At 40.1% G+C, this 14,839-nt stretch overlaps 1 protein-coding gene across 1 annotated transcript in view; it reads right to left on the bottom strand.

Annotated features, from left to right (window-relative positions):
- Positions 1–631: 631 nt before the first annotated feature.
- Positions 632–14,839, bottom strand: part of LOC139756450 (uncharacterized) — a 47,776-nt gene continuing 33,568 nt past the window's right edge. Inside the window, exons 4-5 of the mRNA XM_071675910.1 lie at positions 13,423–13,592; positions 632–1,037 (exon numbers count right to left, since the gene is read on the bottom strand). Coding sequence (XP_071532011.1) covers positions 911–1,037; positions 13,423–13,592 — 297 coding nt within the window. The 3' untranslated portion in view covers positions 632–910. The remainder of the gene's footprint in view (positions 1,038–13,422; positions 13,593–14,839) is intronic.

Below are 14,839 nucleotides of genomic sequence, written 5' to 3'. Positions count from 1 at the left end.
TACTGACCTTTGGCAGTTGCCTTGAGTTGGTACCTGCAATATGCAAAGTGTTAGCTCCTGGTAGTTATTGGAAGGCAGATCAATAATGTCAGCCTGGTAGAAGTTGCTGATTGGAGGAGTGGCTGTGTTAATGAGCATTGCCTGTGGACACCTTGCTTGTTCACAATGGGTGAAGGCTTTTGTCATCTTGCCAAATTATAAGAGCGAATCCTAACCTGTTAGGTTTTCAGCTTCCAAAACCTACATTGTTGGTTAATTTGACCCATTTCTATGAATAATACAAGTTCAATAAGGACAAAACATTTTTTGTCCTAGTTTTTCATTACAAGATTCAAATTTTTAACTCCAGTTGAGTGTTACATCTACATTTCATTATAATTTTAATCATAACTGCCATTAAGGTTTTCTTTATATGGGAGTGATTAACTTTCATTCTGTGTTAAGCTTCCTGCAATATCGAGCATTCCATTTAGTCAGTTTTCAATATATTTTCAGCAAATCTTTAGCTTGTTCCATCCCATTATTTCAAAATTACTTGTTGACTGACAATTATGTATGTTCACTGTTACAAAATATTTTTTGTGTATGAGTATAGTAAAAAGAAAATTTTTTAAAATACAGAAACGACAAAAACTTCATAATGTTTTATTTAGTAATTTCCACAGCACTGTATGAGCTACTTTACTAATGCCATATTCATATAATTTACAGTAACAAAATCATAAAGCACTTATGTTACATACCATTATTATTCATTTCTGATATTTCTGATATGTCCCCCTACAGTAAGGTAATGCACAAGTTTAAATCCACTGGAAATCACAATAAAAGTCAATTCATATAGAAAATACACATGTGCAAAACCAATTATTCTGTCTCTGAAATACACCAAATATTCTTTACACACAAATTAGCTTGTGTAGATGACAAATTGTTGGTCATCAGGTGAGGGCATCTCAACTTGTACATACTGCTGAGTTGAGTTGTAGTCTGTTTCGTACTGTGGTGTTGTACTTGCAGCTGCTCGCATATTGTTTCTGTGGCAAGAAAAGATATAATTGTGACTTGAATATGTGAAACTCCTAGTTACAGAAATATATACATACTTGTAAATTTTTCCATGCTTGTTTGCCATTTCCCATGTTAGAAATGTAGTGCCAGGGACAGAGTAAGGAAAGGCCTCATTTGCTCTACAGCTAGATGTCTTGTGTAATGCTCTGAACCCACAGCCCCTAGGGGTAGGGAACAAAGAATTCTCCCTCTATATTCCCAGCACGTCGTAGAAGTGACCTACTGGATTAGAAGTGGGGAGCTAAAAATCACCCTTCTTGTATTTCAATTTCTAATATATACATATATGTAACAGGAGAGATTGAGTGTGGGATGGTAAAAGGGGAGGGGAGTGGAAGAGGAATGGGATGTATTTAGGGTAGCAGTGATAGTATATGCAAAACAAGCATGTGGCATGAGAAAGGTGGGAGGTGGGCAGATTAGAAAGGGTAGTGAGTGGTGGGATGAAAAAGTAAAGTTTTAATGGAAGATAAAAGAGAGGCATTTGGATTGCAAAGGAATGGGAGATGTATAACAGGAAGTGGCAAGGAGGTCAAGAAGCTGCAAGGGTTGGAAAAGAGGGCAAATGAGAGTTGGGGTGAGAGAGTATCACTAAACTTTAGGCAGAATAAAAAGATGCTTTGGAAGGAGGTAAATAACATGCATAAGACATGAGAACAAATGGGAACATTGGTGAAGGGGGCAAGGGGAGAAATAATAATAGATAGTGATGAAGGAAGAAGGAAATGGAGAGAGTATTTAGAAGGTTTCTTGAATGTGTTTGATGATAGAGTGGCAGATGTAGGGTGTTTTGGTCAGTGTGGTGTGTAAAGAATGGTTTGGTAAAGAAAAGAAGAGGTAGTGAAAGCTTTGCAGAAGATGAAGCCCAGCAAGGCGGCAGGTTTGGATGGTATTACTGCAGAAATTATTAAGAAGGGAGTGACTGTGTTGTTGATTGGTTGGTAAGGATATTCAATGTATGTATGAATAATAGTGAAGTGCCTGAGGATTGGCAGAATGCATGCATAGTGACATTGTACAAAGGCAAAGGGGATAAAGGTGTGTTCAAACTATTGAGGCATAAATTTGTTGAGTATTCCTGGGAAATTGTATGGGAGGATACTGACTGAGAGGGTGAAGGCATGTAAAGAGCAACAGATGGGGGAAGAGCAGTGTGGTTTCAAAAGTGGTAGAGGATGTGCGGATAAGGTGTTTGCTTTGAAGAATGTGTGAGAAATACTTAGAAAAACAGATGGATTTGTTTGTAGCATTTATGGATCTGGAGAAGGCATATGATAGGGTTGATAGAGAGGCTTTATGGAAGGTCTTAAGAGTATATGGTGTGGGAGGTAAGCTGCTAGAAGCAGTGAAAAGTTTTTAATCAAGGATGTAAGGCATGTGTATGAGTAGGAAGACAGAAGAGTGATTGGTTCCCAGTGAATGTCAGCCTGCAGCAGGAGTGTGTGATGTCCCCATGGTTGTTAAATCTGTTTATGGACGGGGTGGTTAGGGAGGTAAATACAAAGGTTTTCGAAAGAGGGGCAAGTAAGCAGTCTGTTGAGGATGAGAGGGCCTGGGAAGTGAGTCAGTTGCTGTTTACTGATGATACAGCTCTGGTGGCTGATTCATGTGAAAAACTGCAGAAGTTGGTGACTGAGTTTGGAAAAGTGTGTGAAAGGAGAAAGTCGTTGAGTAAAAGTGAATAAGATCAAGGTTATTAGGTTCACTAGGCTTGAGGAATAAGTTAACTGGGACGTAAGTTTGAATGAAGAAAAATTGGAAGTGAAGTGTCTTAGATATCTGGGAGTGGACTCATTAGAGAATGGAACCAAGGAAGCAGAAGTCAAAACATTATCTCAGAGAAATAGTATTTCTAACAATATTATATGACTGCCAGGCATGGCCTATAGATAGGTTTGTACGGAGAAGGGTGGATGCATTGGAAATGAAATGTTTGAGGACAATATTTGGTGTGAGGTGGTTTGATCAAGTAAGTACTGAAAGGGTAAGAGAGAGGTGTGGAAAGAAAAAGAGGGTGGTTGAGAGCAGAAAAGGGGTTTGGACATATGGAGAAAATGAGTGAGGAAAGGTTGACGAAGAGGATATATGTGTCAGAAGTAGAGGGAATAAGAAGTGGGAGACCAAATTGAAGGTGGAAGGATGGAGTGAAAATGATTTTGAGCGATCAGGGCCTGAATATACAAGATGGTGAGAGGCAGGCAAGGAATTGAGTGAATTGGAATGATGTGGTATACCAGGATCAATGTGCTGTTAATGGACTGAGCCAGGGCACGTGAAATGTCTGGGTAAACCATGGAAAGTTCTGTAGGGCAGGGATGTAGATAGGGAGCAGTGGTTCCGGTGCATTACACATGACAGTTAGAGACTGAGTGTCAACGAATGTGGCCTTTTTGTCTGTTTTCCTGGCACTGCCTCACTGAAGCAGTGGGTAATGATACTGTTTCCTGTGGGGTGGGGTAGCAACAGGAGTGTATATATGTATATCCCTAGGGATAGGGGAGAAAGAATACTTTCCTTGCATTCCCCGTGTGTCTTAGAAGGCGACTAAAGGGGATGGAAGATGTGTGAGGAAGTACCAGGAGAGATTGAGAGCAAATGAAGTAAGGGAGTGGGGTAGGAATGGGATGTATTTAGGGAAGCAGTGATAGCTTGTGCAAAAGATGCTTGTGGCATGAGAAAGGTAGGAGGTGGGCAGATTAGAAAGGGTAGTGAGTGGTGGGATGAAGTAACAGTGTTAGTGAAAGAGAATAGAGAGGCATTTGGATGATTTTTGCAGGGAAGTAGTGTGAATGACTGGGAGATGTGTAAAAGAAAGAGGCAGGTCAAGAGAGAGGTGCAAGAGGTGAAAAAGAGAGTTAGGGTGAGAGAGTATCATTAAATTCTAGGGATAACAAAAGATGTTTTGGAGGGAGGTAAATAAAGTACATAAGACATGAGAACAAATGGGTACATTGGTGAAGAGGGTTAATGGGGAGGTAATAACAAGTAGTGGTGAAGTGAGAAGGAGATCGAGTAAGTATTTTGAATGTGTTTGATGACAGAGTGGCAGATATAGGGTGTTTTGGGTGAGGTGGTGTGCGAAGTGACTGGCTCAGGGAGAATGGTTTGATAAAGAGAGAAGAGGTAGTGAAAGCTTTACAGAAGATGAAAGCCAGCAAGGCTGCAGATTTGGATGGTATTACAGTGGAATATATTAAAAAAGGGGGCAATTGTGTTGTTGACTGGTTGGTAAGGATATCATAAAGTGCCTGAGGATTGGCAGAATGCATGCAAAGTGCTATTGTACAAAGGCAAAAGGGATAAAGGTGAGTTCAAATTACAGAGGTATAAGTTTGTTGAGTATTCCTGGGAAATTATATGGGAGGGTATTGATTGAGAGGGTAAAGGCATGTAAAGAGCAACAGATGGGGGAAGAGCAGTGTGGTTTCAGAAGTGGTAGAGGATGTGTGGATCAGGTGTTTGCTTTGAAGAATGTTTGTGAGAAATATTTAGAAAAACAGATGGATTTGTATATAGTATTTATGGATCTGGAGAAGGCATATGATAGAGTTGATAGAGATGCTTTGTAGAAGGTATTAAGAATATATGGTGTGGGAGGTAAGCTGCTAGAAGCAGTGAAATTTTTTTTATCAAGGATGTAAAGCATATGCATGAGCAGAGAGAGAGGAAAGTGATAGGTTCCCAGTGAATGTCGGGGTGTGGCAGGGGTGTGTAATCTCTCCATGGTTGTTTAATTTGTTTATGGATGGGCTTGTTAGGGAAGTGAATGCAAGAGTTTTGGAGAGGGGCAAGTATGCAGTCTGTTGTGGAGGAGAGGGCTTGGGAAGTGAGTCAGTTGTTATTTGCTGATGATACAGCACTGGTGGCTGATTTGGGTGAGAAACTGCAGACGTTGGTGACTTAGTTTGGTAAAGTGTGTGAAAGAAGAAAGCTGAGAGTAAATGTGAATAAGAGCAAGGTTATTAGGTTCAGTAGGGTTGAGGGACAAGTTAATTGGGAGGTAAGTTTGAATGGAGAAAAACTGGAGGAAGTGAAGTGTTTTAGATATCTGGAGTGGATTTTGCAGCGGATGGAACCACAGAAAAGAGTCACACGGTGGGGGAAGGGGCAAAGGTTATGGGAGTGTTGAAAAATGTGTAGAAGGCGAGAACGTTATCTCAGAGAGCAAAAATGGGTATGTTTGAAGGAATAGGGGTTCCAACAATGTTGTATGGTTGCGAGGCCTGGGCTATAGATAGGATTGTGAGGAGTAGGGTGGATGTGTTGGAAATGAAATGTTTGAGGACAATATGTGGTGTGAGGTGGTTTGATCGAGTAAGTAATGAAAGGGTAAGAGAGATGTGTGGTAATAAAAAGAGTGTGGTTGAGAAAGCAGAAGAGGGTGGGTTGAAATGGTTTGGTCACATGAAGAGAATGAGTGAGAAAAGATTGACAAGGAGGATATATGTGTCAGAGGTAGAGGGAACAAGGAGAAGCGGGAAACCAAATTGGAGGGAGTGAAAAAGATTTTGAGCAATGGGGGTCTGAACATGCAGGAGGGTGAAAGGCATGTAAGGAGTAGTGAATTGAAATAATGTGGTATACCAGGGTTGACATGCTGTCAATGGATTGATCCAGGGCATGTGAAGCATCTGGAGTGCATCATGGAAAGTTTTGTGGGGCCTGGATATGGAAAGGGAGCTGTGGTTTATTACACATGACAGCTAGAGACTGAATGTGAACGAATGTGGCCTTTGTTGTCTTTTCTTGGCGCTACCTCGCACGCACACAGGGGGGAGGGGGGTGCCATTTCATGTGTGGCAGGGTGGCAACAGTAATGGATGAAGGCAGCAAGTAAGAATATGTACATGTGTATATATGGACATGTCTGTGTATGTATACGTATATATATATGTTGAAATGTATAGGTATGTATATGTGCGTGTGTGGGCGTTATGTATAGACATGTGTATGTGGGTGGGTTGGGCCATTCTTTCCTCTGTTTCCTTGCGCTACCTCGCAAACGTGGGAGACAGCGACTAAGTATAATAAAAATACATACATTCAACAAACCTTCAAAATACTCACTCTGCCTCCTTCTCACTTCATCACTACCTGTTATTGCTTCCCCCCTTGCTCCCTTCAATGATGTTCCCATTTGTTCTCTTGTCTTGCACATGTTATTTACCTCCTTCCAGTACATCTCCATAAAATTTACTGACACTCTCTCACCCCAACTCTCATTTGCCCTCTTTTTCAACCCTTGCTCCTTCCACTTTCTTTCATACATCTCCCACTCATTTACACTCCTTCCTTGTAAGTATCACCTCTCAATCTTTCACTAACAGCTTCATCCCACTACTCATTACCTTTTTAATCTGCCCACCTCCCACCATTTTCCCGCTAAATGCATCTTTTGCACATGCTATCACTGCATCCCTAAATACATCCCTTCCTCACCCACTCCTCTCACATCATTTTCTCTCACCTTTTGCCATTCTATGCTCAATCTCTCCTGGTACTTTCTCACACAAGTGTCCTTTCCAGGCTCACTTACTCTCACCACTCTCTTCTCCCCAACATTCTCACCTCGTTTTTGAAAACCTCTACAAATCTTCACCTTTGCCTCCACAAGATAATGGTCAGACATCCATCCAGCTGCCCCTCTCAGCACATTAACATCCAAAAGTCTCTTTTACATGCCTATCAATTAACACAAGCCGATAGTGCCCTTTGACCATGTCTACTACTCACATATGTATACTTATGTATATCTCTTTTTAAACCAGGTATTCCCAATCACCAGTCTTTTTCAGCACACAAATCCATAAGCTCTTCACCATTTCCATTCACAACACTGAATACCCCATGTACACCAATTATACCCTCAACTGCCAATTACTCACCGCATTTCAATCACCTATCACTAATAATCAGTTTCGTGCACCAAAACTGTTAACACATTCACTCAGTTTCTCCCAAAACACTTGCCTCTCTTGATATTTCTTCTCATGACCAGGTACATAAGCACCAATAATCACCAATCTCTCTCCAATTCTTATAAGTGCTGGTATTACCCAGGATCTCTTTCTTGAGACTGTTGCAGCCCAAGGCGGCACTACTTCTAGCAGTACTATAATGCAGACTCTTTTGGACTGAGAAGTTCTTTAAGGAAACTGTACTCCTAATGATATAGCCTCATCCATGGTGACTTTTCACGAACAGTGTAACCTCGAGTAGGTGGAGCTTGGTAACACTTAACATGTACACCTTTCTTTTCTTTCAAACTTGTTTGCCATTTCCCATTGCAAGGTAGAACTAGAAACAGATGAAATAAGGCATTATTCACTCATCCGTTATTTGGCTGTAAAGCATCATGCACCAAAACTACGCCCTCCTATCCACAATCAGGCCCTACAGACCTTTTTGTGGTTTCCCTCAGCTGCTACATACGCTTTATTTAGTCCACTGACAACACGTGGCCCCCTGAATACTACATCGCTCCATGTCACTATATTTCATGACTGCCTTTCACCCTCCCACAAGTGCAGGCTTCAAACACTCAAAGTCTTCTGAGTCTTATTCACCCAATCCCTCCATTTCCTATTCAGTCTTCCCCTTCTCCCCTCCATTTCTGACACATATATCCTCTCTGTCAATGTCTCCTCATTCATTCTCACAATACGTCCTAATATTTCAACGCATTCTTTTCTGCTGTCTCAACTAAACTCCCCTTGTTACTATGTCTCTCTCTTACCCTATCATTTCTTATTCAATGACAAAAACAAAGAAGTCTGGATAAGTCTAATGGGCTTGGAGATCAGCAAGTCATGGAATCATCAGCCGGGTGCAAGCCTGGCAGCAAGGGGAGAAATGTGATATCATCGCTGATTGGTGACTGGTAACTGAAGGGGAGCATTCTAGAGCAAGCTATTGCTGGTACCACTGTTCAATCATTAGTGAAGGGTGAGGGGCATTAACCACACCAGATGTTAGAGGCTTCTAATCCCCACACACCATGGAGATTCTCTCATAGCTTGCATGACAAACTAACCCTGAATAGAAATCTTTTTAGTGCAGACTGCTAGACTGTATACAATATGTGGGGCATGTGATATACTGTAAAGAATGTGCTGGGATGAGTAATATATACTTGCCGAGAAAATACAATTTTGAAAGTGGACTTGAAACAGTGTGAGGGATATAAGAAGATTTACTGCATAAATGGGATCTGTCATATTACACTAATTTTGATTTAATTCTGCATGATTTCATAACTGCTTAAGTATGTTTTATATTCCTTGTAATATTATGGGTCTTTAACATGATGGTTTGTTTGTCAGTAGATGGAATGAACACAACAGCACAACACCAACACCCAATCATCACCTTTAGTGAGCCTGTGACTGTTTCCACAGGATACAAGCAGTATTGTTTTGATTTTACTTTTTCACTTTTCTGAGGTAATATGTTGTAACATTTTTTTCTTAGGGATATTTTACCAAAATTCAAACTTTATTTTTTTTGTTTTCCCTAACCACAAAGGTGGAGTGGGTGGAGATGCTATGTGCCATATGTAATGGGTTAAAAGCACCCCAGTGGGGTTACAATGGTAACCATAAGTAATCACGGGCAGAAATATATTGCCCCAACATAAAAGAATAAGTCCCAAGTCATAATCTGTTAGCCAACTTGACCACATCTAACGCTCCATCAATCAAGTTTTGTAATTCACTTACAGCCAATGATGTAAAAATTTGTATTACAGCAATGGTAGATTGAGAGATATATGAAGAGTTGGGAGAATAATAAAAACTTGCTGTGAGCTTCTAATAATGGCAATGGAAGTGAAACAGTATGTGTGATAACCAGTTTCATTACATAAAATGCCATTCTTTCTGACCATCCCTTCTGCCACAACTTGGCACTGCCCACATAGTAAGAAGATTTTAGAAGTGTTTTATAGTTTTGCAGTTATTTAGGTATGTGTAATATGGATCCCCATGGGCCTTCAAACATGTGTTTGTCTATTAGAGAGGATATATATAACTGCACAATTCCAGCACCCTCCACCCACAATCAGGCCTAGGTTTCTATTATTCAAAACACTGTTTAGGCAGTATTATATATTTTTATGTGGTTTCTTCATTGTTTCAGTTACTACAGAGTATTTTATATTTACATAAGGCTGTTTTGCCAAAATTAAGTGGATGGGAGTGGGGGGCCAGAAATCCTCCCCTCCTTGTATTTTAACTTTCTAAAATGGGAGAGACTGAGTACAGAATGGAAAAAGGTGAGAACAATGGAAGTAAGGGGAGTGGGGGAGGAATGGGATGTATTTAGGGAATCAGTGATGGATTGCGCAAAAGATGCTTGTGGCATGAGAAGAGTGGGAGGTGGGTTGATTAGAAAGGGTAGTGAGTGGTGGGATGAAGAAGTAAGAGTATTAGTGAAAGAGAAGAGAGAGGCATTTGGACGGTTTTTGCAGGGAAAAAATACAGTTGAGTGGGAGACATATAAAAGAAAGAGACAGGAGGTCAAGAGAAAGGTGCAAGAGGTGAAAAAAAGGGCAAATGAGAGTTGGGGTGAGAGAGTATCAGTAAATTTTAGGGAGAATAAAAAGATGTTCTGGAAGGAGGTAAATAAAGTGCGTAAGACAAGGGAGCAAATGGGAACTTCAGTGAAGGGCGCAAATGGGGAGGTGATAACAAGTAGTGGTGATGTGAGAAGGAGATGGAGTGAGTATTTTGAAGGTTTGTTGAATGTGTTTGATGATAGAGTGGCAGATATAGGGTGTTTTGGTCGAAATGGTGTGCAAAGTGAGAGGGTTAGGAAAATGATTTGGTAAACAGAGAAGAGGTAGTAAAAGCTTTGCGGAAGATGAAAGCCAGCAAGGCAGCAGGTTTGGATGGTATTACAGTGGAATTTATTAAAAAAGGGGGTGACTGTATTGTTGATTGGTTGGTAAGGTTATTTAATGTATGTATGATTCATGGTGAGGTGCCTGAGGATTGTCGGAATGCGTGCATAGTGCCATTGTACAAAGGCAAAGGGGATAAGAGTGAGTGCTCAAATTACAGAGGTATAAGTTTGTTGAGTATTCCTGGTAAATTATATGGGAGGGTATTGATTGAGAGGGTGAAGGCATGTACAGAGAATCAGATTAAGGAAGAGCAGTGTGGTTTCAGAAGTGGTAGAGGATGTGTGGATCAGGTGTTTCCTTTGAAGAATGTATGTGAGAAATACTTAGAAAAGCAAATGGATTTGTATGTAGCATTTATGGATCTGGAGAAAGCATATGATAGAGTTGATAGAGATGCTCTGTGGAAGGTACTAAGAATATATGGTGTGGGAGGCAAGTTGTTAGAAGCAGTGAAAAGTTTTTATCGAGGATGTAAGGCATGTGTACGTGTAGGAAGAGAGGAAATGATTGGTTCTCAGTGAATGTAGGTTTGCGGCAGGGGTGTGTGATGTCTCCATGGTTGTTTAATTTGTTTATGGATGAGGTTGTTAGGGAGGTTAGAGTTTTGGAAAGAGGGGCAAGTATGAAGTCTGTTGGGGATGAGAGAGCTTGGGAAGCGAGTCAGTTGTTGTTCGCTTATGATACAGCGCTGGTGGCTGATTCATGTGAGAAACTGCAGAAGCTGGTGACTGAGTTTGGTAAAGTGTGTGAAAGAAGAAAGTTAAGAGTAAATGTGAATAAGAGCAAGGTTATTAGGTACAGTAGGGTTGAGGGTCAAGTCAACTGGGAGGTAAGTTTGAATGGAGAAAAACTGGAGGAAGTAAAGTGTTTTAGATATCTGGGAGTGGATCTGGCAGCGGATGGAACCATGGAAGCAGAAGTGAATCATAGGGTGGGGGAGGGTGCGAAAATCTGGGAGCCTTGAAGAATGTGTGGAAGTCGAGAACATTATCTCCGAAAGCAAAAATGGCTATGTTTGAAGGAATTGTGGTTCCAACAATGTTGTACGGTTGCGTGGCGTGGGCTATGGATAGAGTTGTGCGCAGGAGGGTGGATGTGCCGGAAATGAGATGTTTGAGGACAATATGTGGTGTGAGGTGGTTTGACCGAGTAAGTAATATAAGGGTAAGAGAGATGTGTGAAAATAAAAAGAGCATGGTTGAGAGAGCAGAAGAGGGTATTTTGAAATGGTTTGGGCACATGAAGAGAATGAGTGAGGAAAGATTGACCAAGAGGATATATGTGTCGGAGGTGTAGGGAACGAGGAGAAATGGGAGACCAAATTGGAGGTGGAAAGATGGAGTGAAAAAGATTTTGAGTGATCGGGGCCTGAACATGCAGGAGGGTGAAAGGTGGGCAAGGAATAAAGTAAATTGGATCGATGTGGTATACCGGGGTTGACGTGCTGTCAATGGATTGAATCAGGGCATGTGAAGCGTCTGGGGTAAACCATGGAAAGTTCTGTGGGGCCTGGATGTGGAAAGGGAGCTGTGGTTTCGAGCATTATTGCATGACAGCTAGAGACTGAGTTTGAACGAATGGGGCCTTTGTTGTCTTTTCCTAGCGCTACCTCACACACATGAGGGGGGAGGGGATGTTATTCCATGTGTGGTGAGGTGGCGATGAGAATGAATAAAGGCAGACAGTGTGAATTGTGTGCATGTGTATATATGTAGGTGTCTGTGTGTGTATATATATGTGTACACTGAGATGTATGGGAATGTATATTTGCGTGTGTGGATGTGTATGTATATACATGTGTATGGGGGTGGGTTGGGCCATTTCTTTCGTCTGTTTCCTTGCTCTACCTCGCAAACGCGGGAGACAGCGACAAAGGAAAATAAAATGAGAAAAAATAATTCTTTAATATCCCATAGCAGCACTGGAGGAGGGGGAGGGGTATCCATGGCCATTTGCAAAAGGTTTAAGTTAGTTTTAATTGATCTCAACTCAATTATGAAACTAAAAATTAACAATGTATATTTGCAATTATTTCCCCTTGTAAACCACTTCTCTTCATCAAATTCCCAACAACTTCCTTCACACTCCATTCTGATCAGATGTTTTACTATATCTCAATTATTTCCCATACATACCTACCTAAATTACCTTTCCTGAAAAAATGTACCACTTCCAACACCATATACTCATAAATTACTCATCTCACATTCCAAGTAACCATACAAAACTGCATTTCTTGTTATGAGTGGCTGCAGACACTCCTTTCATGTGGCCACATGCACATTAATCAAACAAAACAGGTCCTGAGTCCTACCCCCAAAGACAAACAAAGGTCAGGGATACTAAATCTTGAGTCTTGCTATACTGGCATCCTTACATTTGCTATGTACTTAAAAAGTAGAAATTACACACCTTTATTCATACCTAGTGCAAATTACTGGGTTATCTATGTTTCAGCATACTTACGTTTATTTGCATAAAAGTGACCAATTTTGTGCATATGTTTATAATACATGAGTAAAACCCAGACTTTTCAAAGCATTACCACCAGGTCTTTTTATTATGGAGATATGCTGCAAAAACTGTCTACGGTAAAGGGTAAATTCTTACAAGAGCACAACTCTGCTTTAAATGTAGGAAACTCCATATACAGAATCAACAAAGAGCCTTGTCCACCAATATATATTTTCAAAGGCAATACTAAGGCTAAGATTTCTTGTTGGTGCAAGCATATGATGCTCTCAGGGTGAAATCATTGTACATCTAGTTGCTGACACGTGTTTCTATGGTATGAGCACCAGCAACCTGCCTCAGTGTGCCTCAGAGTATATTTAGGGAAGGACATGGGTTTTTTTTCTTTGCTCTTCCTGGCTGCCACTTCATTTTGGGAATCTATCTTCTGGGCACTGAATTTCTTCCACATGTGCCTCAAGATGGTTGGCTCTTACCTTTCTAAGAAGGAGAAAGCCCAAAATTTCACCTGGAGGCAAGAAAATGTGGGTACATATGAGCACTAGGTGCTCAGAAGACTCGATCTGGCAGCTGATTCCTGCAACACCTTGTTAGTGCCTTGCCTCATTCAGAGATCAAGACCCAATGGACATAAAACATGCTTCAGGAACCTTGCCAATTCCAAGCACAGATGTCTGCAGATGGTAATCAAGGACAAAAGGGAGATGAAAAAGTACTAAAATATTAGTGCGACATTGCCTTTGATAATATGGGGGGGGGGGGGCAAGGCTTTCTGCTGAAACTGTACAATGTGATGAAGAGAGAAACAAAGAAGTGCAAGTGATGTGTAATATGCAAAAATTACATCACAAAATGTGTGAATCATATTGCTAGTTTAAGCAATACTGGGAATGGTAAAAAAAAAAAAAAAGAATCTTGCAACTCAATCCGAATATTCCTAATCTAATGGCAATGAGGAAACAATTTTGAAAACTTACTTCGCTTTGGCATGGGTGAGAATATGTGATTTGAGGTTAGTACTCTGAGCAAATTTCTTATTACATCCATCAAATGGACAAACATAAGGCCGATCTCCTGTGTGAATTCGTACATGTGTTCGTAGATTGAAATCCAGTGAAAACCTCTTGCCACAGCCCTCAAACGTGCACTGAAATATAAGTAAGTAAAAGGCCATATCTATACACTTCTCTCTAGTGCTGACTCAATAAAAAATAACAATTCTGAGCCCATTATCAAATGTAAACTAAAATAAAAATAATATGAATAAAGTGCTGATGGGCATAATTATCAAACAAACCTCACTGAGATAAATAAACACTGAAATGAAAAGAATATGAGTAAAGAAATAAATTAACATGGTATTTTGTCTCTTTTGTTAAACTTGGGAATCTACTGAATAAGAGTTCATAAAACTTATTTTACATAGGAAGAGAACCCCATGGGATAGGATTTAACACTTTATTTCTTGGCCAGTAATAATCTCTTCATAACCTCTACATTTATAAAGCCCTTAGACATACAATATGAAGACAGAAACTTGATACTCAAATTTTCTTTTATTTGGAGATTCGACCTCCTGAAAGAGAAACGTTTCCTTGGTGAGGAGTCCAACAAAAAGTAACGAGATTTAAGCTTACCACAATAAATACTATATCCACAGTAGATAGTAAAGTATTGGCAAGTTATTTTCATTTTTCAGCCGAAGTAAAAACACTATATGACCAGAGTACAAAATAATTTGCAAACAAAAGTAATAGATTACATTCTCTCTACATCACATGTACTCTTTCCAATATTCAAAGATAGCAAGACCATGCAGAATTCTTCCTTAAAAATATCATACTCTTAACTTAATTTCATTTACGAATATCAAGAAAAAATCAGCAGCAAATGAATTTTTGTTTGAAAATGAAAGCTTTGAGGGGAAAAAAGTTTGACTGCACAAAAACTCAAGAGTCAGTCACTGTCAAGACCCTGAGTTAATTAAAACATTGCATTTCTCAGGTTACTACCCCAACTTCTGAGAAGTGATGTAAATTTACAAACTCTTCACCTAACAAGCAATGCCTAAATTCACAAGTAGCTAGGATAAGCAAAATTTTCTCAGATAACACTTCCAACTATGCTCCTGACATTATGGTGCTGGAACCCAAATTAAAAGTTTAGTTATTAAGGTATCTATGTATTTGGAGGTTCAGTAAGGTTAGGAAAACTATCGTTACAAGCAGTCTTACAAGAAAGAACAACTGGAGGTCTACTTAGAGATCTGATAAATGGAAAAAAATGTGTTGGGTGTCCATGAATCTTGCAAGAAAGGGGATGGGTACCTGTCCCATCTCTGATAGATGGATATGAACCCAAATTTACAAAGGTGAGGTCAAAAGCATGTGCTGT

This window comes from Panulirus ornatus, chromosome 2, assembly GCF_036320965.1.
Source record: "Panulirus ornatus isolate Po-2019 chromosome 2, ASM3632096v1, whole genome shotgun sequence".
In the NCBI taxonomy this organism is placed as follows: Eukaryota; Metazoa; Arthropoda; class Malacostraca; order Decapoda; family Palinuridae; genus Panulirus; species Panulirus ornatus.
This window is presented reverse-complemented; position numbering and strand designations above follow the sequence as displayed.